Consider the following 22,979-nt stretch of genomic DNA (forward strand, 5'->3'; position numbering starts at 1 on the left):
CCTGCACCAATCAGTTAACACACAGTAATGTTGATTAGCACAAAAACACCCACTCTCTGCCCCCAGATAAGCCCCCTGTGCGATAAAATTAAAAGTACTTTTTAACAAGCTGTTTGCATGCACAGATCAGGAAATTACCATAGGATGCCTGATTGCATCACACAGCAAGCCATTTTAAGTTGTGGTAAATGCACGCTTACCACAGGTTAGTAAAAAGACCCTTTAATCAGTGGATTCACTGTAATTTGTATTAAGAATCACCCTGTAAATAAATATATTAGTCACATTATTTTGTATGCTAATGTTCATATAATTACCCTTGATTGGTTTACTTATTTGGCCCTTGCTGCTATCTTGAATATTGTTTACAGTTGTATTTTAAATTTGTTGAAGTCAATACCCAAAATGATGTATCCGTTTAACTTTGGAGTTTATTTAGATTTAGCTCATGCCTTTTCAGTAGTAGTTCAAGGTGAGTTACATTCAGGAACACTAGGTATTTTCTTTACTATTAAAGGCTTACAATCAAAGGGCTAGGTTTACTAACAGGCTCGTTTTCGAAAGAGAAGGATGCCCATCTTTCGACACAAATCGGAAGATGGGCATCCTTCTCACAGGGTCGTCCAAATCGGTATAATCGAAAGCCGATTTTGGGCGTCCCCAACTGCTTTCCGTCGCAGGGACGGCCAAAGTTCAAGGGGGCATATCGGAGGTGTAGCGAAGGCGGGACTTGGGCATGCCTAACACCTGGACGTCCTCGACCCATAATGGAAAAAAAAAAAAAGGGCGTCCCTGACGAGCACTTGGACGACTTTACCTGGTCCTGTTTTTTTTACAACCAAGCCACAAAAAGTTGCCCAAACTGACCAGATGACCACCGGAGAGAATTGGGGATGACCTCCCCTTACTCCCTCAGTGGTCACTAACCCCCTCCCAGCCTCACAAAATATCTTTAAAAATATTTTTTGCCAGCCTCAGATGTCATACTCAGCTCCATCACAGCAGTATGCAGGTCCCTGGAGCAGTTTAGTGGGTGCAGTGCACTTCAGGCAGGCGGACCGAGGCCCATTCCCCCCCCCCCCACCTGTTACGTTTGTGGAGGAAACAGCAAGCCCTCCAAAACCCACCACAAACCCACTGTACCTACATATAGGTGCCCCCCTTCACCTGTAAGGGCTATGGTAGTGGTGTACAGTTGTGGGTAGTGGGTTTTGGGGGGGGGGAGGGTTGGGGGGCTCAGCACACAAAGTAAGGGAGCTATGTTCCTGGGAGCAATTTATGAAGTCCACTGCAGTGCCCCCTAGGGTGCCCGCTTGGTGTCCTGGCATGTCAGGGGGACCAGTGCACTACAAATACTGGCTCCTGCCACGACCAAAGGGCTTGCATTTGGTCGTTTCTGAGATGGGTGTCCTTGGTTTCCATTATCGCCGAAAATCAGAAACGACCAGAGACGACCATCCCTAGGGACGACCAAAATTTCAAGATTTGGGCGTCCCCGACCGTATTATCGCAACGAAAGATGGACGTCCATCTTTTTCGATAATACAGGTTTCCCCGCCCCTCAATCGGGATGTTTTGTGAGGACGTCCGCAACAAAGCTTGTGCATCCCTTTCGATTATGCCCCTATAAGCGGCGCTATGGGTGCGTTAGTGTTTTTAACGCACGTAATTGGTGTACGCGTGTTAAAATGCTAACATACCCATAGAAATGTATAGGCGCATTAGCATTTAATGTGCCTTAAATTTACAGGTGTGTTAAAAATGCTAACGCACCTTAGTAAACACACCCCTAAGCAGGTACCAAAGTCAACGGAAGTCTAAGTGAATTGCATAAGGACATCAGTGGAATTTGAACCCTGGCTTCCCTAGGTAGAGGGGTGGGGTTTGGTGGATGGGATATGTAGGGTGGGTGAGGATTGTTAGTTGCTTTGAGGTTCCTTGGAAGCAGTAAGTAGGTGATTAAATGTCAGTAACCTATTCAGTTATGTTTATTGTGTCAATAGGACCACATGTGTAAATGGCTGTCCTAACAAATGGATAACTTATAGTATCTGTTAAAGTAGGACCTTATATTCAGTCTCCTATGAGGCCTTGTGGTTCAACTGGTAGGCTGCTTGACTACTGTACACATGACGTTTGGTCTACAAATGAGTACCTGACTATAACCATGGGGTAAAGATGAGAGGAAGGCAATGGCAAACCGCCTTGCTAATAAGTCTGCGAAGAAACTGGCGCACAAAGTGGCAGCCTCCATAAGTCATTCACGACTCGATACTTGTGTACAAGGGACCATATTTAACTTTTCTATCTTACTTAAACAGAGTGTGGCTGTAAATCATCCATTAATCTTGTATGGCTACTATCCCCCTGAATATTAGCCTTGTTATTTTTATATAGTATTACTTTGATTTTTGCTTAATGGCTGATGCTGTAACTTGTAAAATATAAATGTAAGTGATCCGAACAGGAGATGCGTATAGGGATCTGCTAGCACATTTCAGGTATAGTTTGTTTAAAAAAAAATGACCAAGCCCTCTTCATCAGAGATGATGGCTGAAGATTTGATTTATATTTGTGTGTGGGTCACAGAATAACAGTCGAGCTGAATATGCCAATAAAAACCCCATCTCTCCCTTAGCCTGTGTCTTGTCTGAAGAGAAGGTGAGCCCTTAGGTCCTGCAAGGCCCCGAAGGACCTCAGAGGACAGCCGTGCAACCCCAAGTCTTCACCCGCGGCGACCGCCGTTCACCGAGGGTTGAGCCCCCAGCTGCAGGCGGCCAACGGGACTTCCGGAACCGCGGGGTTGACGAACTGACCCAATACTGGAACCAGGAGCCCGGAGGGCAGGAGGAAAACAAAGGAATCCAAAACAGGCAACAGGTCAGGGCAGGCAGCTCACAGCGTAGTCGAAACAGGCAATAGGTCAAGGCAGGCAGCTAGCAGAGAAGTCCAAAAACAATGCAAAGGTCAAAACCAGGAGAACAAGGAAAACGAACTGAATACTGGAACACACAGAGACTGGCCTCGGGAAACAGAACCTGAAGCAATGTCCTATCTCAGGCCTGCTCCTTAAATACTGTCCGAAATCAACCACCCAGCCCCAGCCGACATGGCCGGCCAATCAGAACCGGTTACTGACAGAATCCTTCTGATTGGCTCTGTCCGACCTCCCAGGCGGGACTACAGCACCGGCCTCCCAATCAAACTCCTCAGAGGCGGAGCTTCGGGTTCCCGCGCCCGAAAGTGAAGGAGACGCCGGCCATAGCGTCTCGGCGCCATTCTCCCCACTGGCGCGAGTACGGACCGCATAGCCGGCGATCGAGAGCCCGGCAGCCGCGATCGCCGGCACACGGCCTGGGCCCCGGCTCTCCGCCGCGGCCTCAAGAAGGCCGGCCATCGCCGCGATGGACACCGGCTCCTGCTTCCAGCGGAGCAGCCGGAGGGAGCGACGGATGTGACAGCCTGGCTAATTCCAGATCAGAGCAGGCTGCTGGAAGCATCTCTTCCTGACATGTTTAAGAAATGACTCGTGCTTTACAGAGGACATTATAAAAGCAGTTCATCTGAGCGGATTCAAATCTGAATGTTCCATGCTTTTTATTAACTACCCAAACATTTATAACCACCTCTTTCAGATCCTGCCATAAATTCAGAGCATCTTCCGGAGTTGGTGGCATCGCAAGAGACAGTGATAGGGAACACACAGCTGTTTACATTGCAAGACAATCAGCAATCCATCAAGCCCAACCTACTTAACAGTGCTCTCTAAGTTATGAAACCCAACCCCAATGCATCTATAGTCTATTCCACAAAAACTCCTTTTCCATTCCAAATATGTTACACGAAGACCTCTCCATCCCAGAGGTGGCAGGGCTGAATTTAAAGAAGAAATTAAGCAGTTACATCATGTTGCTTCCCTCAAGCTCAAGTGACCACCTTGTTCTCTTTACCCTTGTATTTCTTAGCAGCACTCACTTTCCTCCAGCTGCTCCGGAATAAACCTCTACTGGGCTCCAAATGCCAAGAATTTCCATTCATAACCGCTGTGTTTTTGCCTCATTTTATAGCAGACTTCATTCCAACTAGCCCAGGCATTGTAACGCGTTCTTGACACAATGGAGGGGGTACAGACCAAGTCTCCTCTGAGAACCCAGTACCCTAAATCTGGCCAATAAGTGTCATTGCAGTGGAATGGCAAAGTCCCACCTCCACCAGGAGCGGTGAAAGCCTCCCCAGCGTTTAAGACATGAGAAGATCTGGGATTTAAGGATCATTGAGTAGAAGCAATTAGACATCTCTGTTCTTTTATATTCTTTACACTTGTTAGTTGCTCACTCCTTATGAAATAACAAATAAAGCTATAATAAAACTAACTAAATAAATAAATCAATTCAAAATGTACTTTGGAAGTAAAACGTTTTCAAGACTCTTCAAAAAGTAAAGGAAGAAATCTAATCCTAAAGTTTAATCTCTTGGCATAGGAAAGAGAATTCATACTCTTAAATCTAATCCCTCTCCCTGAGGGAAAAAGTAAGTAGATATGTGTTTTTGATTCCAACGCAATCTTTTTTCCAAAGTCCCTCTTTGCCTTCCTTATCAGCGCTTTGCATTTGACTTGCCATTCCTTACGCTGTTTCTTATTATTTTCAGTCGGATCCTTCTTCCATTTTCTAAGGATTTTCTTTTAGCTCTAATAGCTTCCTTCACCTCACTTTTTATCCATGCCAGCTGTTTGGTCTTCCTTCCTCCTTTTCAAATACACTGAATATATTTGGCCTGGGCTTCCAGGATGGTATTTTTGAACAGCATCCATGCCCGATGTAAATTTTTGACCTCCGCAGCTGCTCCTCTATGGGTTTTTTTTTCCACTGTTCTTCTCATTTTATCATAGTCTCCTTTTTGAATCTTACATCAAAATATTTTTCTCCCTGGTGGTATTCTCTTGCATCAGGCTTCAGCCTTGGGTAGTAGAGCTAAAAATCAGAAAGCTTGGGTAACGAAGGCTTGCATAGTGGGGAAAGAGTGGAGTGGAGGAGTGGCCTAGTGGTTAGGGTGGTGGACTTTGGTCCTGGGGAACTGAGGAACTGAGTTTGATTCCCACTTCAGGCACAGGCAGCTCCTTGTGACTCTGGGCAAGTCACTTAACTCTCCATTGCCCCATGTAAGCCGCATTGAGCCAAACAAAAATAAAATAGATACTATTGGAGATTCTACATGGAATGTTGCTATTCCACTAGCAACATTCCATGTAAAAGCCTGCGCGGCCACATTGGTGATCTGCAAGGGCCAACTTCTACATGGAATGTTGGAATAGCAACATTCCATGTAGAATCTCAAATAGTAGCAACAGTGGAGGAGTGGCCTAGTGGTTAGGGTGGTGGACTTTGGTCCTGAGGAACTGAGTTTGATTCCCACTTCAGGCACAGGCAGCTCCTTGTGACTTTGGGCAAGTCACTTAACCCTCCATTGCCCCATGTAAGCCGCATTGAGTCTGCCATGAGTGGGAAAGTGCGGGGTACAAATATAACAAAAAAAAAAGTAGGGAACTTGCAATACTGAACCAAATCAGAAGCCCTTGAGTACTGGCATTGGAGGAATAAGCTTCACGGACTGTTTCTGATAGAGCTAAGCAGTTTATTTTTAAATCCCAGCGTTACTTTTGGGGGACTACTGTTTGGGGGATGTACATACATTCTTTGGCTCCTCATGCACATAGACATATCTTAAATCAATTGGGTGTCCTTTCAGCTCATATTGGGTGAGGTTTTTGTTGTTGTTTTTCTAATTACCTTGTTGTTTTCTTTAGGAAGGTGGTGGTTGGTTCCTTTATTCCTGATAGTCGGCATTTCTGATAGTGGGAGGTCATAAGAGTCCAGATCCTCCATGAAGGGTGTTTTTCGGTCAGGATTGGGTAGAGGGGGAGTATACGGGGTTGTAGGTTATCTGAAATTTGTTTACATTTAATCTAGAATGACATATCTTACTGTCTTGTTCTTATTATTCCTTCATAATAAGTTCGCAGTACCATTGAGGGTAGGGGTTGGTAGTGGGTAGGGCAGTGTAGGGGGGGGGGATAAAACTATAAAAAGGTTTGATGATGAGATGTATCTTTCTGTCATTCTTGGGTATGCCTTGACATTTGATTGTCTGTATATTTATCTTGTTGTATACTACATGGCTGGTTGTGTTTCACTGAAATGTCATCAATAAAATTATTGAAATATAAATGGCTGGATGCTAATACTAACATTTTCACATGGCCAGAAACTCAATAAATAGAAAAATGCCTCTTTTACGGTCACACTGGAAATGGGCTTTGCACATGGGAAAGACCCACGATAGAACATGCTAAGCCCGTTCACTAGTGCAGCTTAGTAAAAGGGCCCTTAAGTAAAGCAACACTATTAGTAAAATCTCTCTGAACTGGAACAATATAAATGTCATTGACACAAGAACCTGAACGAATCTGGCACATTTAGGTACTATGGTAGCAGTCTCTAGAGGTGTACCTCAGCCATAGGAGCCGACTCTGTGGGTGCTTGAGCACCCCTAATTATTGAGAAAATTCCTTGTATGTGTCCAGGGAGGGGTTATTTCCACTGGGCTTAGCACCCCCAATAATTTTGAAAAGTTGGCTCCTATGACCTCAGCAAATAACATTCCTTTTCTTTTCAAATGTAAACAATGATTTTCACATTTGGAAATGGATGCGTCCTCCTCTCCTGGTACAGGGGACTGGACCATAGGAGTCATCTTTTCAAACGAGTGGGGGTCCTAAACCCAATGGAATTTCTCTCATCCCTGGAGACAATCAAGGAGTTTGCTCAATATTGTGGGTGCTCAGGCACCCACAGAGCTGGCTCCTATGGACTGGACCAGTCTTGCCTCTGAATTATTAGTCTGTTTAACCTTTACCTGAGGAGCAGTATCTGTAAAATCAATTAGATTCTCCATCAGCGAAGCCATCAAATTATTCAGGTCATCTGCGGTGCTCTGGACACACAAAAGAAATCGATCAGCCTGATTAAGTCACTGGTCTGACTTGCTTAACAGTTCAGTAATTACTGGATTTGTGAACAACTCTTTAATTGCTCTTGGAATCCCAGGCTCAGCAGTGGGCTTAGACTTGATCCAGCAACGTAACACCAACAGAGAAGCAGTCCCATCCCTCCCCTGGAGTAAAAGCAGACAGATCTGAGATGGGGACAATATCCTAAAATCCTGCCTATACCCTATTTTAAAGAACCACATCTCAAATGGAATGGCTCATTTGCAAAACCATCCAGGGTATGTAATGCCCACGTGGACAAAGTTTATCATTCAGGCTGGCCATGCAGTATGGTTTTTTTTTTTTTTTTTAATTGGTAAATTTTATTGAGAGCAAAATATCACAACTGCGTTATAACTTATCATAACATTACATATCACTTAATAGCGTAACAATGCTCAGCTACATTTTGAACAATTTTCCCCCCGTCCCTCTACCCCCCTCCTCCTCCCTCCCCCCTTCACCCCCCCCCTCCCTCCTTTAACCCTCAGGATGTCATACCGTTTTCTTCATTCCCTTTGTCTACCAGGATTTCCTGCACCGGTACCCATTCTTTCGCCTCGGTGTTGTATCTCCCTATCCTTTTATCTGTTAGTTTGTCTAGTTCTATGATGTCCCTCAACTTAACCTTCCGATCATTGATTGTGGGCCCCCGATTGCTTTTCCAATGACGTGCTATACTACTACTACTACTACTACTACTACTATTAAACATTTCTATAGCGCTACTAGACTTACGCAGCGCTGTACAAATGAACATGAAAAAGACAGTCCCTGCTCAACAGAGCTTACAATCTAAATTGGACAGACGAGCAGACAGCTAGGGGTGGGGAAAATGCAGTGGTAGGGGTGATAAGTGAGGGTGTTGAGTAAGAGAGTCATGGTTAGGAGTCGAAAGCAGTAGCAAAGAGGTGGGCTTTAAGCCTAGACTTGAAGACAGCCAGAGACTGAGCCTGACGTACTGGCTCAGGGAGTCTATTCCAGGCATAGGGAGCAGTGAGATAGAAGGAACGGAGCCGGGAGTTAGCAGTGGGGGAGAAGGGGGACGACAGGAGACATTTACCCAGCGAATGGAGTTCACGGGGAGGAGTGTAGGGAGAGATGTGAGCGGAAAGGTACTGAGGAGCTACGGTGATTTAACCAGAGCTGACATTGTGATGTCATAATGCCTCAGTCCACCAATGCCTAAGAGCCAACCTCATCAGTGATGTCACAATGACTTGACTGTCCTATACTTGGCTCATACTACTACTATTAAACATTTCTATACGCTACTAGACTTAAGCAGCGCTGTACAAATTAACATGAAAAAGACAGTCCCTGCTCAACAGAGCTTACAATCTAAATTGGACAGACGAACAGACAGCTAGGGGTGGGGAAATTGCAGTGGTAGGGGTGATAAGTGAGGGTGTTGAGTAAGAGAGTCATGGTTAGGAGTCGAAAGCAGTAGCAAAGATGTGTCTCAAGATAAAGAGGGAGTTGGTGCTGCAGCCCAGGAACTGACTCTATGATGTCACTCACAAGGAGGTTAGATTGAGAACAAGGAGGTTAGATTGAGAGCACAGGAGGAGAGGGAAACCACGCCTCTTACATTGATTGGTCACAACATTCGTGAGGCAGGGGATAGGAGGCTAAGATCCCGCCCCTCTGACACTGTGATTTGTCAGATTCCACCTAGGGCGGTCCTAATGGTCCAGGGGTTCCTTCCTGCTTCTCTCTATAACCGTTTTAGCTGCAGCTAGCCCCATTCGTTTGACTCTTTGTTGCCATTTTTGCCCTCTTTGGTTTCCCCATCCAAGCAAAAACCCCATTTAGATTCATATGGGAAGGGAATTTCCAAAACTGTTGATAGTTCTTTCACTATCTCTCTCCAATATTCTTGTATCATCGTACACTCCCACCATATATGATAAAATGTACCCTTGCCTTTCCCACACCGCCAACAGTCCGCCGAAGCCCCAGGGTACATTTTATTGACTTTTGGCCATGCAGTATGTTACTTGGGCAATGCCACATCTTGAATACACTAGAACTGGCTCTAGACTAACTGGTGCCCAGTGTGAAAACTGAAATTCCACCCTCTCGTACTACTACTTATAATTTCTATAGCATTACTACATGTATTCAGCGCTGCACATAAAACACATGAAACAGTCCCTGCTAAACAGAGCTTCAAGCTATTCAAGACAAAGAGGAGAAAAAAGGGGCAGGGGAATTTCTCTCTCCACTCCACCCCTCCCCCCAGTGAAAACCATCAGTTTCATACAAGCCACCACCTGCAACTTCTTAGAGGATCTCGCCTCTGAATTTTTTTTTAATGACACAAACTCCCCTACCTTAACCATTTTTGGACCTTTTGCCACCTCAATTCATGCTTGTATTTTCTCCTGACTGGATTACTGCAATTCTTACCTGGTGGATTTGCCACAAATCTCTTAGGTGTCTCCTCCCCTTACATCTTCGAAAGCTGTTCCTTCTGCTTCCCGGGGATTCTCTCCTCTCACCTTCCATTGTCCCCCCTCCTCTTCCTTTTTCTTACCATCTTCGTGTTCCATCATCCCAGTGGCATAGCGAAGAGTGGGCCCGGGTGGGCCTGAGCCCACCCAGTAGCAGCACACCTATGATGTGGCTGGCAGGGATCCCCCCCAAGCCCCACCAGTCAAACTCCCAACAATTGTCTCTCCTGCATACCTTGTAAACAGCAGATCTTCACCTGCAGCGGCCCCCACAGCCTTCCCTCTGATGTATTTCTGCCTATGCAGAAACAGGAAGTTGCATCAGAGGGAAGGATGTGGGGGTCAACATGAGCAGTGCGTATTAGCTGCTGCTCACCGCCGGTGAAAATCTGCTATTTAAAAGGTATGCAGAGGAGGGGGGATGTTTGAGAGATCATATGGCATGCAGGCGAGAGAGGAAGAGACCCAATCACTTGTGGGACAAGGCAGAGTTCTTCTGCCCACCCATCTTGGGCCCGGGCCCACCCAAAATTGGGTGTCTGGCTACGCCCCTGCATCATCCTCTATTTCCCTCTCCTCCCTTCTCTCAGCTACCATTCATTACCTTCTATCCCACCCTACTTTCCTCACCCATTTTTATCCTTGTGCTCACAGCCTGACCTGGTTCTGCCAGTGCTTCTCCGTCCTGTGTGATTCACTGTTTTAACTGCAAGGGAGAGAGGCGCTGACTACAGCAGGTGGTGTATAGAAGCCATGCATCACTCTTTTACTGGAAGAATCAAAGGGGAGGGGAGAAGGGGGGTCAGCAGCACAAGCCCTTAAGGGTGACGGTTACTGGCTCTATTGGGAAGGAGTAGCCACATCATGAGGGGCACTGATGCCCATTAGTATTTATCGCATTATGTTGCCACCTAGGTCGCATACCTCAAAGGCTGGCCCTTAACACAGAAAACAGACCAACTGAGCAAAGCACTCAAAAGGTTTTTAAGAAGGGTTCCAGAGGAGATCCGGGAAATTATAGACCGGTGAGTCTGACGTCGGTGCCGGGCAAGATGGTGGAGGCTATTATTAAGAATAAAATTGCAGAGCATATACAAAAACATGGACTGATGAGACAAAGTCAGCACGGATTTAGTGAAGGGAAGTCTTGCCTCACCAATCTAATGCATTTTTTTGAGGGGGTAAGCAAACATGTGGACAATGGGGAGCCGGTTGATATTGTATATCTGGATTTTCAGAAGGCGTTTGACAAAGTGCCGCACGAAAGACTCCTGAATAAATTGCAGAGTCATGGAATCGGAGGTAGGGTATTATTATGGATTAAGAACTGGTTGAAAGATAGGAAGCAGAGAGTAGGATTGCGTGGCCAGTATTCTCAGTGGAGGAGGGTAGTTAGTGGGGTCCCGCAGGGGTCTGTGCTGGGTCCGTTGCTTTTTAATGTATTTATAAATGACCTAGAGATGGGAATAACTAGTGAGGTAATTAAATTCGCCGATGACACAAAATTATTCAGGGTCGTCAAGCCGCAGGAGGAATGTGAACGATTACAGGAGGACCTTGCGAGACTGGGAGATTGGGCGTGCAAGTGGCAGATGAAGTTCAATGTTGACAAGTGCAAAGTGATGCATGTGGGTAAGAGGAACCCGAATTATAGCTACGTCTTGCAAGGTTCCGCGTTAGGAGTTACGGATCAAGAAAGGGATCTGGGTGTCGTCGTCGATGATACGCTGAAACCTTCTGCTCAGTGTGCTGCTGCGGCTAGGAAAGCGAATAGAATGTTGGGTGTTATTAGGAAGGGTATGGAGTCCAGGTGTGCGGATGTTATAATGCCGTTGTATCGCTCCATGGTGCGACCGCACCTGGAGTATTGTGTTCAGTACTGGTCTCCGTATCTCAAAAAAGATATAGTAGAATTGGAAAAGGTACAGCGAAGGGCGACGAAAATGATAGTGGGGATGGGACGACTTTCCTATGAAGAGAGGGTGAGAAGGCTAGGGCTTTTTAGCTTGGAGAAGAGACGGCTGAGGGGAGATATGATAGAAGTGTATAAAATAATGAGTGGAATGGATCGGGTGGATGTGAAGCGACTGTTCACGCTATCCAAAAATACTAGGACTAGAGGGCATGAGTTGAAGCTACAGTGTGGTAAATTTAAAACGAATCGGAGAAAATTTTTCTTCACCCAACGTGTAATTAGACTCTGGAATTCGTTGCCGGAGAACGTGGTACGGGCGGTTAGCTTGACGGAGTTTAAAAAGGGGTTAGATAGATTCCTAAAGGACAAGTCCATAGACCGCTATTAAATGGACTTGGAAAAATTCCGCATTTTTAGGTATAACTTGTCTGGAATGTTTTTACGTTTGGGGAGCGTGCCAGGTGCCCTTGACCTGGATTGGCCACTGTCGGTGACAGGATGCTGGGCTAGATGGACCTTTGGTCTTTCCCAGTATGGCACTACTTATGTACTTACTGTATGTACTTATGTAAGGTGCTGTGTTGCAAAGTTAAAATATATCCTGGAGTGTCTTACTGCTAACAAGAAATCTAGTCAAAAGAACCCTTGATTTTAAAACTGTGCGATATCCCCGTCAAGCTCCCAGTTCTCAGGAGAAATAACCCGGATATACAGAGAACACAACATTCAGTTCCCAAAGTGGAGAGAGACAATACATACATAAGCAATGCTATCTGTTAGTTATGAGTGGAGGAGTGGCCTAGTGATTAGGGTGGTGGACTTTGGTCCTGGGGAACTGAGGAACTGAATTTGATTCCCACTTCAGGCACAGGCAGCTCCTTGTGACTCTGGGCAAGTCACTTAACCCTCCATTGCCCCATGTAAGCCGTATTGAGCCTGCCATGAGTGGGAAAGCGCAGGGTACAAATGTAACAAAAATAAAATAGATACTATTGGAGATTCTACATGGAATGTTGCTACTATTGGAGATTCTACATGGAATGTTGCTATTCCACTAGCAACATTCCATGTAGAAGCCTGCGCGGCCACATTGGTGATCTGCAAGGGCCGACTTCTACATGGAATGTTGCTAGTGGGACTCTGGGCAAGTCACTTAACCCTCCATTGCCCCATGTAAGCCGCATTGAGCCTGCCATGAGTGGGAAAAGCGCAGGGTACAAATGTAACAAAAATAAAATAGATACTATTGGAGATTCTACATGGAATGTTGCTACTATTGGAGATTCTACATGGAATGTTGCTATTCCACTAGCAACATTCCATGTAGAAGCCTGCGCGGCCACATTGGTGATCTGCAAGGGCCGACTTCTACATGGAATGTTGCTAGTGGGACTCTGGGCAAGTCACTTAACCCTCCATTGCCCCATGTAAGCCGCATTGAGCCTGCCATGAGTGGGAAAGCGCAGGGTACAAATGTAACAAAAATAAAATAGATACTATTGGAGATTCTACATGGAATGTTGCTACTATTGGAGATTCTACATGGAATGTTGCTATTCCACTAGCAACATTCCATGTAGAAGCCTGTGCGGCCACATTGGTGATCTGCAAGGGCCGACTTCTACATGGAATGTTGGAATAGCAACATTCCATGTAGAATCTCAAATAGTAGCAACAGTGGAGGAGTGGCCTAGTGGTTAGGGTGGTGGACTTTGGTCCTGGGGAACTGAGGAACTGAGTTTGATTCCCACTTCAGGCACAGGCAGCTCCTTGTGACTCTGGGCAAGCCACTTAACCCTCCATTGCTCCAGGTACAAATAAGTACCTGTATACAATATGTAAGCCGCATTGTGCCTGCCATGAGTGGGAAAGCGCAGGGTAGAAATGTAACAAAAACAAAATAAATAAAGCAGAGATCTACATTTATTGATTTCACCAATTCACAACAAATGCTGCTGCAAAACACACTTAAGAGCATAAGAATAGACCTACTGGGTCAGATCAATGGTCCATCGAGCCTAGTATCCTGCTTCCAACAGTGGCCCATCCAGGTCGCAAATACCTGGCAGAAACCCAATTAGCGGCACATTCCATGCTACTAATCCCGGGGATAAGTAATGGCTTCCCCCATATCCATCTCAATAACAGTCTACAGACTTTTCCTCCAAGAACTTTCCCAAACCTTTTTTTTAAACCCAGATACGCTAACTACTGTTACAACATCCTCCGGCAACGAGTTCCAGAGCTTAACTATTCTTTGAGTGAAAAAATATTTCCTCCTATCTGTTTTAAAAGTATTCCCATGCAATTTCATTGAGTGTCCCCTGGTCTTTGACTTTCTGAAAGAGTGAAAAATCGATTCACTTCTACCCATTCTACACCACTTAGAATTTTATAGACCTCAATCATATCCCCTCCTCAACCCTCTCTTTTCCAAGCTGAAAAATCCTAACCTCTTTAGCCTTTCCTCATATGGGAGGAATTCCATCCCCTCTAATACTTTGGCTGCTCTTGGAAATGTATCAAATGATAAATATCTTTAAACAAGGTTATATTCTGAAGAAAGGTGACAGAATTCCAGCTGGAAGAAAACAACTTACATGTAAAGAAAAACATATAAGGCTTACCTGCAAGTCTTTAGCATCTTCTGCTGGATCTGGAACGGATGGGATTGGTGAAGAGTTGGAGCCAATGGCTGTCTTACCCTCATACAGCATATTACTGAAACCAGAAAACATTTCAAGCATCAGAACAGAGGCAGTCAATATCAGGGTTGCAGCCAGGGGCCCAACGAACAACTAGGGATGTGTATGAAAAATTTTTTTAGTTTGTTTTGGTTTATTTTTGGACCTTTTTCTGAATTTTTGGACTTTTTTCATCTTATTTCACACAATTTTTAATGTAAAAAAAAGCTATTAATGTGCAGCATTACTTCGTAAGTTAATGCATGTTAAATTTAATGTGCACTATATTTTTGAAGGCATGCTAAGGAACCAAATGCAAACTGATGAATGGATGTCCCTAGTACATACATCCCTTTCAAACATGATCTGACAGAAATCACGAGCGAAATCAACCTCGGTTTGTATACCATGAACTCATGGGCAAATGCATTCCAACTAAAACTGAACACAGAAAAAACACACTACCTCATCCTCTCATTCCAATACAATATGAACCATACCCACAAACTTAGTCACCCCAGACAGCCTGAAAATCCTCGGTGTCATAATTGGCCGGAACCTTACACTCGAGAGCCAAGTTAACTCCATAATCAAGAAAATGTTCCACTCAATGTGGAAACTTAAATGCGTGAAACCATTCTTCCCGAGGGCAATATTCCGCAACATGATACAATCAATGGTACTAAGCCATGCAGACTACTGCAATGGAATTTATGCGGGATGCAAAGAGCAACTCATAAAGAAACTCCAGACCGCTCAAAACACAGCAGCCAGGCTTATATTTGGAAAATCGCCGATTCGAAAGCGCCAAACCCCTCTGAGAAAAACTGCATTGGCTCCCAATCAAAGAACATATCACTTTCAAAATCTGCACCCTGGTCCACAAAATTATCTATAGCGAAGCCCCAAGATATATGACCGACCTTATAGACCTGCCAACCAGAAACACAATCGGACCATCACGAACATACTTAAATCTTCACTACCCTAGCTGCAAAGAACTCAAGTACAAATCAATTTACGGATCCAGCTTCTCCTATATAAGCACGCAACTGTGGAATGCACTACTGAAAGCCATAAAAGCAACGTACACCCACCTTAACTTCCGGAAATCACTAAAGACCAACCTGTTCAAAAAGGCATACCCTACTGACCCAACTTAAGTGCCTAAACCCAGCAACACAACAAATCCAAAGCCCGTAAAGAACACTATATAACTCTTCTTCTCTACGATTTCCTAATGTGTCTGTAACACATGAACGTCTTTCGACAATAACATCACTTTGTATTTGTTTCATCACCGGAGGTGGCTAACGCCTCACGGTACTATGTAAGCCACATTGAGCCTGCAAACAGGTGGGAAAATGTGGGGTACAAATGTAACAAATAAATAAATAAATACATATTACCTAAAGTTATAAGTATCTCTAGACAGCTTACAGCCCTTTGGTACTAAAGAAAGTTTCCAAGTCATTTATTTTGACCAAGGGCTCTCAACCCAGTCCTCGGGACAGTCAGGTTTCAGGATGTATAACTAATATGCATACAAAAAAATCTGCATGTATTGTATCCATTCCCATCTCATACATATTACGACAGGGATAGTAGGGAACTATCTAGACTACTCCCTAGCCATCGTCCCTATCCTAGAAAATAACACCCCCATCCTTTGGGAAGGGAATATGCTAGCTTGGGAAGAACCTTGTTCACAGTTGTGGGGGGGGGGGGGGGGGGGAGGGAGAGATGCTCTGTCCCATTTCAGACTAAGCAGGAGATGAAGGCTGGATTTCCTGGATCCAGGGATGCGGAAAGCTGTAGGGAGTTTCCCTGGCAACACCGCCAATACACGCTCCGCGCTTCCGGGTTTCTGACTGCTTCCGGGAAGCTGCAGGAAGTAACCTGGAAACCATCCGTAAAGCCATGCCCCTGAGCAGAAGAAGAGGTGGAGTGGACCCCCTCAACACAGCTGAACTCTGAGCATGGGATGGATTCTGGAGACGAAATGGACACATCCTGAACATGGCACCTTTTTGTTTGCTCTCCTCTTTTGGATTGTATAAAGAACTTCTGGACTCCTTGCACCCAACTGAGGCTGGCAACCACAACATATTAAAACCATAGGAGAGAGGAGCGGGGGTGCTGTTGCTCCGGTGGTGCCATTTCTCTGGCACCGTGGGGGAATTTGTGTTCTGGAACTGCTTGTTTGGTAGATGTAACTGCTGGGACTGTGGAATAGCCTGAAAAGGGGAAATTCTAAGTTAGAACTATGATTGATTTAACCAAAAAAGGAGGACTGAATCTGTTTTTGTAATTTTCTGCATGAGCTGGGACAGGTCGACCTGTAGGCCCGGCTTGAAACTGTCAAAAGCTTGGGACCTTTATGGTTTGCTTAGCAGGGATTTCACCCTGGATCTCAGGGCAATTGTGCCCTAGAAACTATGCGGACAAGAGCATTTTTTTGAGGACTGATTTAATCGTTCCCAAGCGCAGACCCCCACATTCTATATACGGCGCATTAAGTTGTGAACACTAATTTGGCCACATGACCAAGTTGCGTGCACAACTTAATTGATTAACCAGCCAATCAGTGCTGATAATTGGTACTTAACTTTAATTAGAATTTATGCACACAACTTTCTAGGTGTATTCTACAATGCTGTGCGTGTATATTCTAATGCGTGCAGTCGAAAAGTGGGCATGGAATGGGCCAGTTGTAGGCGTCTCATAAAACCATGCACACTAATATGGAAGGCACCCGATCTACGCCTTAGACGCGGGTATTTAGGCCTGGTTTTAGGTGACCTAAATAGGTACACCTAAAGTTTAGCTGCTAGAACAGCCGTAGGCATCTATCTATATATATATAAAACTCACCCTCAACGTTCTGAAGACAGTGACGTCAGTGAAGCCAAGCCCTGACTTCCTTCAAAAAGGTTCGAAGGTTCGTGGTGGTGAAGCCACCAAAATCGCTCCGGGCCCTGCCCTCGAGGGCGGAGCAATGGCAGAACGACGAAGGGGTTGGCAGGGAGGCGGGGGAGTGGGAAATCGCTACGGGCCCGCCCTCGAGGGCGGAGCAATGGCAGAACAACCAAGGGGTTGGCAGGCAGGCAAGGAGGGAGGGAGGCGGGGGGGTGGGAAATCGCTACCTGCCCTGCCCTCGCGACAAACGTCATGACGTTGAGGGCGGAGCAATGCCACAACAACGAAGGGGTTGGCGGGGGGGGGGGGGGGGGGGGGGGTGTTGCCGACGAAAACCTTCCTAGCACCCGTTTCATTTGCTCAGAAACGGGCCTCTTTTACTAGTATTCTATAAACTACGCCTAATTTTAGGCATAGTTTATTGAATCACTAACTGCATGGTTTTTCAGCTCCAATTTTTAAAGCTCCATTTATAGAATTTGTACCAGAGTGCTTAACCTTTTAGAAACATGCTGTTTGTGGCAGGAAAATTGTGGAATTGGATTTTAGATTTAATTAATCACGTATCCAAACCTAAGCTCAAGGCAAATCAAATTCAGGTACAAGAAGTAGTTCTCTACTCAAGATAGCTTATAATCTAGGCTTTGTATGCGAGGCAGTGAGAGGTTAAGGGGTTTGCTAAAGATCCCAAGCAGTGTCTCTGCGGGTCAAGTGGTATCTGAATCCTGAATTCCCTGGGCCCCTATGCTCAGAACCCGATGCCAGCGTTAGAGCACTGGACTAGTGCCGACGACGGCCACAAATTGTATTTAAATGTATTAATGAGATCATTTGACATTCCCTCCCAATGTTCAGAGAACAGTGCACAAATAAACCTTGCTCTTAACGCTGGAAACCTACTGCCAGCTCAGAGCTAGCATTGGGGGGGGGGGGGGGGGGGGGGGTTGAAGACAGGATTTCTTGTGAATTTCTGTTTCAAATCTGATGGTTTTGATTTGTTTTGGAAGCAGATGGAAGCCCATGCAAACCTCTAAGTGCAAGTACTGAAAAAACAAATGTGTGCGAGTCTGAGCAAACCCGAAAGTGAAAGCACACATTGAGGGGCATAATCGAACGCGAACGCCTATCTCCATAGGCGTCTTTGTCCGAAAACGGGTACGCGAAGAGGCGGGACAGACCGTATTTTCGAAAAAATGGACGTTTTTGAGCTGGGCGGTTGTTTTTTTTAGCGATAATGGAAACTAAAAACGCCCAGCTCAAAAACGTCCTAATCCGAGCCATTTGGTCATGGGAGGGGCCAGGATTCGTAGTACACTGGCCCCCCTGATATGCCAGGACACCAACTGGGCACCCTAGAGGTCAGTGCGGTGGACTTCAGAAACAGCTCCCACATGCATAGCTCCCTTACCACGGGTGCTGAGCACCCAACCCCCCCTCCCCCAAAACCCACTACCCACAAATGTAAAACACTACCATAGCTCTTAGGGGTGAAGGGGGCACCTACATGTGTGTACAGTGGGTTTTGGAGACCTCCCATTTACCAGCACAAGTGTTACAGGTAGGGGGGGGATGGTCCTGGGTCCACCTTCCTTAAGTGCACTGCGGTACCCACTAAACGTGCTCCAGGGACCTGCATACATGCAGGCCTCTAGGACTTGTTGCTGCTATATAACATTGGCACACCAGTTGACACCTGAAGACTAATCTCTCCGAAAACGTCCTTTATTGGAATAAGCATGCTTACTCACAGTTAACTGCAGATCAAAGGTTGTGCCCTACTGGCAAAGAGTCTCCCTGGTACTGAGATGAGCAGTAGGTCAGAGCTGGCAAAATGCTGTACAATGCCCACTTTCAGCCACATTCAAGGTAAGAACTAAGTGCTGTAACGTGGCTAACACGTGGAAGGGAGCTAAAATTGGCTTACAAAAATGGCCACTACCTCATGGACTACCGGAAACAAAACAGGGCACACTCTGACCCAGTAAGCAGGGGGAAAAGCACCATGGGAGTAGAGCCTACCAACTACCAACACCGTGAGCATTTGCCACAAGCTAGTGGAATCACGGAGCCCAATACCCTACCCCCACCACAATGCATTGCTGATGTGACTCTGCAGTGCGCATAACAGAAAAGGTGTCACACTCACCCGAGAGCCACATCAGAACCAGGGAAAGGCTGTCACAGGATAGAACACATTCTGCTGTCATGGAGGTGGGTACGGCATTTGAGGCTAGCATAGAGGCTGGAAAAAAAGTTTTTAAAGTGGGGGTTTTTTTTGGTGGGAGGGGGTTAGTGACCACTGGGGGAGTCCGGGGAGGTCATCCCCGATTCCCTCCAGTGGTCATCTGGGCAGTTGGGGCACTTTTTTGGGACTTGTTCGTGAAAAAAAAGGGTCTAAAAAAAGTGACCCAAAATTGCGGTAAAAACGCCTTTTTTTTCGATTATCAGTTAAAGACACTCATCTCTCCTTGGCTGATAACCACGCCCCAGTTCCGCCTTCACCACGCCTCCGACACGCCCCCGTCAACTTTACCTGTTTCTGCGACTGATTGCAGTTGGAAACGCCCAAAATGGGCTTTCGATTATACCGATTTGGGCGCCCACAGGAGAAAGACGCCCATCTCTCGATTTGGGTCACAATATAGGCGTTTTTCTCTTTCCATTATAAGCAGGATTGGCACCTGTTCAAGTGGAATAAAATGGAAAAGCTTATATTGAAAGGTGCAGAAGAACAGCGCCAATGTGTGCTGTCACTTTTGAATTTGTCTGGGCATGCACACTAGAACTGCACTTACTGCAAAAAAAACTCTTGTGCGCGTGCACCAGCACATTCTTCCTCCTTACTTTCGGTCTCACAGTGCGCATAGAATTTGCATTCCATTAGCTTTGAGCATTGGAGGGCTACGTTTCTGCCCTGTTCCTACGGCATGGGGTGGGCACTGTTCACCTTAGAACTGGAGCTTTGAGCATCAAGGTCCTAGTTCTCAGCCCAAACCTCTGCTAGGTTACTTCTCTGTGGCTCATCTTGTATAGATGATTATGAGACAAAATAATTCTGCATCTACTTAAGCTCCTCTGTTTTGCTCAGTTCCTAAAAATCCCTTCTGACTTTTGTGTTGTAAAAGTCAGAGGAGGATCTGATGTGTCAGCTGCGGGATTATTAAAACCGTCCCCTGATCTTTGTCGTAGCAGGACACAGGTGTGCTTACATTGTGTTTATCTCGCTGGTTTCATCTACATATGTACAAAAAAAAAAAAAAAAAGTTTCCAGCCTCAGTGATAATTATCTAAGGAGCTTATGGCCAAGATAAAACAAATTAAAAGGTCTTGGTATGCATAACTCATTACTTAAGAGCAATCAATTTAAAATCTTCTAAATCTACAGGAGTTAAAATCATTTACGATCCAGTCAGAGGTAGGCCAAACCACCATTACACAGCGAACCATTTTACTAACCTTTTAATTAAACCAGCTGACAGCACTAGAAAGCCAAGGGTAGAGGAATGAGGGAGCAGCAGAAAAAGAATTCCCTTCCCCCGCTGTTACAACAGCAGTAAATTCAAGGACTGCCCTCCTTCGGTCCTCATGGAGATAGAAAAAAAAAAAAAAAAGAAGAACAGAGGAATGAAGGGAAAGGAAAGGATGTAGAAAAAAAAAAAAGGAGATGGTGAGGGAAAGACAGATTTGGGGAAAAGACAAGGAACACACACTGCACTTTGTCAGCAGGCCACCACCTTCAGGCCTTCCTGCAGGTATGAACTCGGCCGACCCTGGAAGGGCCCTTCCCTGGACACAGCACTCCCAGAAGCAGACTTCAAAAATATGCTTAAAAATGCTTTATTCCATCAGCAAGGCCAAGACACTTCCTCTTTCAGACACGGTCCTTGGTTACAGCACACATCACCCCTTGTTCCTTCCCCCCGCCGGCCACAGTTTCTGGATACAGTTTAAATCATTCACTGCTTCCCCAGCATGGCCTGATTCCTGGACACAGTTTTAAATCACTCACTGTTTCACCAGCATGGCAGTGTTCTGGACACAGTTCAAATCACTCACTGTTTCCCCAGCATGGCATGAATTCTGGACACAGTTCAAATCACTCACTGCTTCCCCAGCATGGCCTGATTCCTGGACACAGTTTATCAATAGAAATCAAACAAAATAAAACATGGAAAAGAAAATAAGATGATACCTTTTTTATTGGACATAACTTAATACATTTCTTGATTAGCTTTCGAAGGTTGCCCTTCTTCCTCAGATCGGAAATCGAAAGCTAATCAAGAAATGTATTAAGTTATGTCCAATAAAAAAGGTATCATCTTATTTTCTTTTCCATGTTTTATTTTGTTTGATTTCTATTGATAACCTTAAGAGTGGACTAACACGGCTACCACACTCCTCTACTTAAGATGGACACAGTTTTAAATCACTCACTGTTTCACCAGCATGGCAGTGTTCTGGACACAGTTCAAATCACTCACTGTTTCCCCAGCATGGCATGAATTCTGGACACAGTTCAAATCACTCACTGCTTCCCCAGCATGGCCAGGTTCCTGGACACAGTTCAAGTCACTACCTGTTTCTCCAGCCGGGTCTGATTTCTGGCCACAGCTGAAATCATTCACTGCTTTACAGCACAGCACCTCTCTCCCCCTTGAGTGGAACAGCTGCTTAACTTTTCCTGCAAGCTTTCCCCGGCCTTGAAGAAGGTTTGTTATGAAGCCTTTCAACTTCTTCCCTTGTACCTGAGCTAGAGCAGAAATCTCCATGGGCTCACTTCCCCAGTCATCCTGGGCTTGGATCTCCTCTCCGACCTCTTTCTCCACCTCCCATTCCATGGGCTCCTCTCCCTTTATGGTCCCCAGCTGGTCCTCTCCCTCCTGATTATTCCTCCTCAGCCAATCCCCCTCCTCTCCCTTGGGATCCTGCTCCCTTTGCTTGCCCCCAGGGCTTTGCAGGGGTTCCTGGGAACTGTAGTCCTCCTCCCTTCTCCAGCTCTTGGGAAACCTATGCCTCCGTGGGGGCGTGGCTTCCCAGCCCCTAGGATCCTGGGACTTGTAGTTGGAATCCCGGATATGAAACCTACCCATCTTGCTCCTCTCCCGGATCCCTTCTTCTCTGACCCTTAGGGGTTCCTCACAACTTCCTGATCTAGTTTAACCCCTAGTGCTTAAGCACTTATCTGCTAATCATTTCCATTTAGAGCTAGTGTGGATGCACTGAATTGGTTTAAAACTTAAAGCTGTGTACAGCGTAAAGCAGAAAAAGTACAATGGGCTTCCAAGAGTGGGTTGGCATCCAAACTTTAATAAAGGACCTGACATGGGTCGTGTTTCAACCTATGTAGGGGATCATCAGTCTCAACAGTACAGCTTGGATCATCTCCTTATTTCTTTCAATATAAATAAAACAATGCCAACATATAAAAACTTGAAAGTGACATTGCAAATTTACTCAAGTCAGTCAATCATCCGATTGTAGCCAAACAGCGAGTGACCTTCCTTTCTATCGGGCTTTGCAACGTTGCTTTCAACGTTTTTTTTTAATGTCGGCATTGCTCATTTATATTTAAAGAAATAAGGACATGATCCCAGTTACACTGCTGAGACTGATGACCCCTGACGCAGGTGTTCTGCTGAAACTCGGCCAGTGTCGGGTTCTTTATTAAAGTTTGGATGTCAACCCACCTTCCGTTGTGCTTTTCTGTGATTTGGACTCCCTCTTTTCAGCTGTATGTACAGTGTAGCCAGAATCACTCACGGAATGAAGGCTTCCAAAGCTGAAATGGACCTTGTGGCCTCTCTGGACTCCTGGACCTCCTGGATTCTGCTGTTTAGAGGACTGCTCTGGATGCTGCCTGCTATCATGATTCTATGGAGAGAAGAGGATTTTGACTTGTCTTTACCTTTTTATAAATGAGACCAATACTATCCTAACTAAACAGAAGCAATTCACCA

At 45.5% G+C, this 22,979-nt stretch overlaps 1 protein-coding gene across 1 annotated transcript in view; it reads right to left on the reverse strand.

The window, feature by feature from the left end:
- Positions 1 to 22,979, reverse strand: part of LOC115475142 (band 4.1-like protein 5) — a 203,457-nt gene that overhangs the window by 11,091 nt on the left and 169,387 nt on the right. The window contains exons 22-24 of the mRNA XM_030210881.1: positions 22,783 to 22,893; positions 14,047 to 14,140; positions 6,916 to 6,993 (exon numbers count right to left, since the gene is read on the reverse strand). Coding sequence (XP_030066741.1) covers positions 6,916 to 6,993; positions 14,047 to 14,140; positions 22,783 to 22,893 — 283 coding nt within the window. The remainder of the gene's footprint in view (positions 1 to 6,915; positions 6,994 to 14,046; positions 14,141 to 22,782; positions 22,894 to 22,979) is intronic.

Source organism: Microcaecilia unicolor, chromosome 7 (assembly GCF_901765095.1).
Source record: "Microcaecilia unicolor chromosome 7, aMicUni1.1, whole genome shotgun sequence".
Lineage (NCBI taxonomy): Eukaryota > Metazoa > Chordata > Amphibia > Gymnophiona > Siphonopidae > Microcaecilia > Microcaecilia unicolor.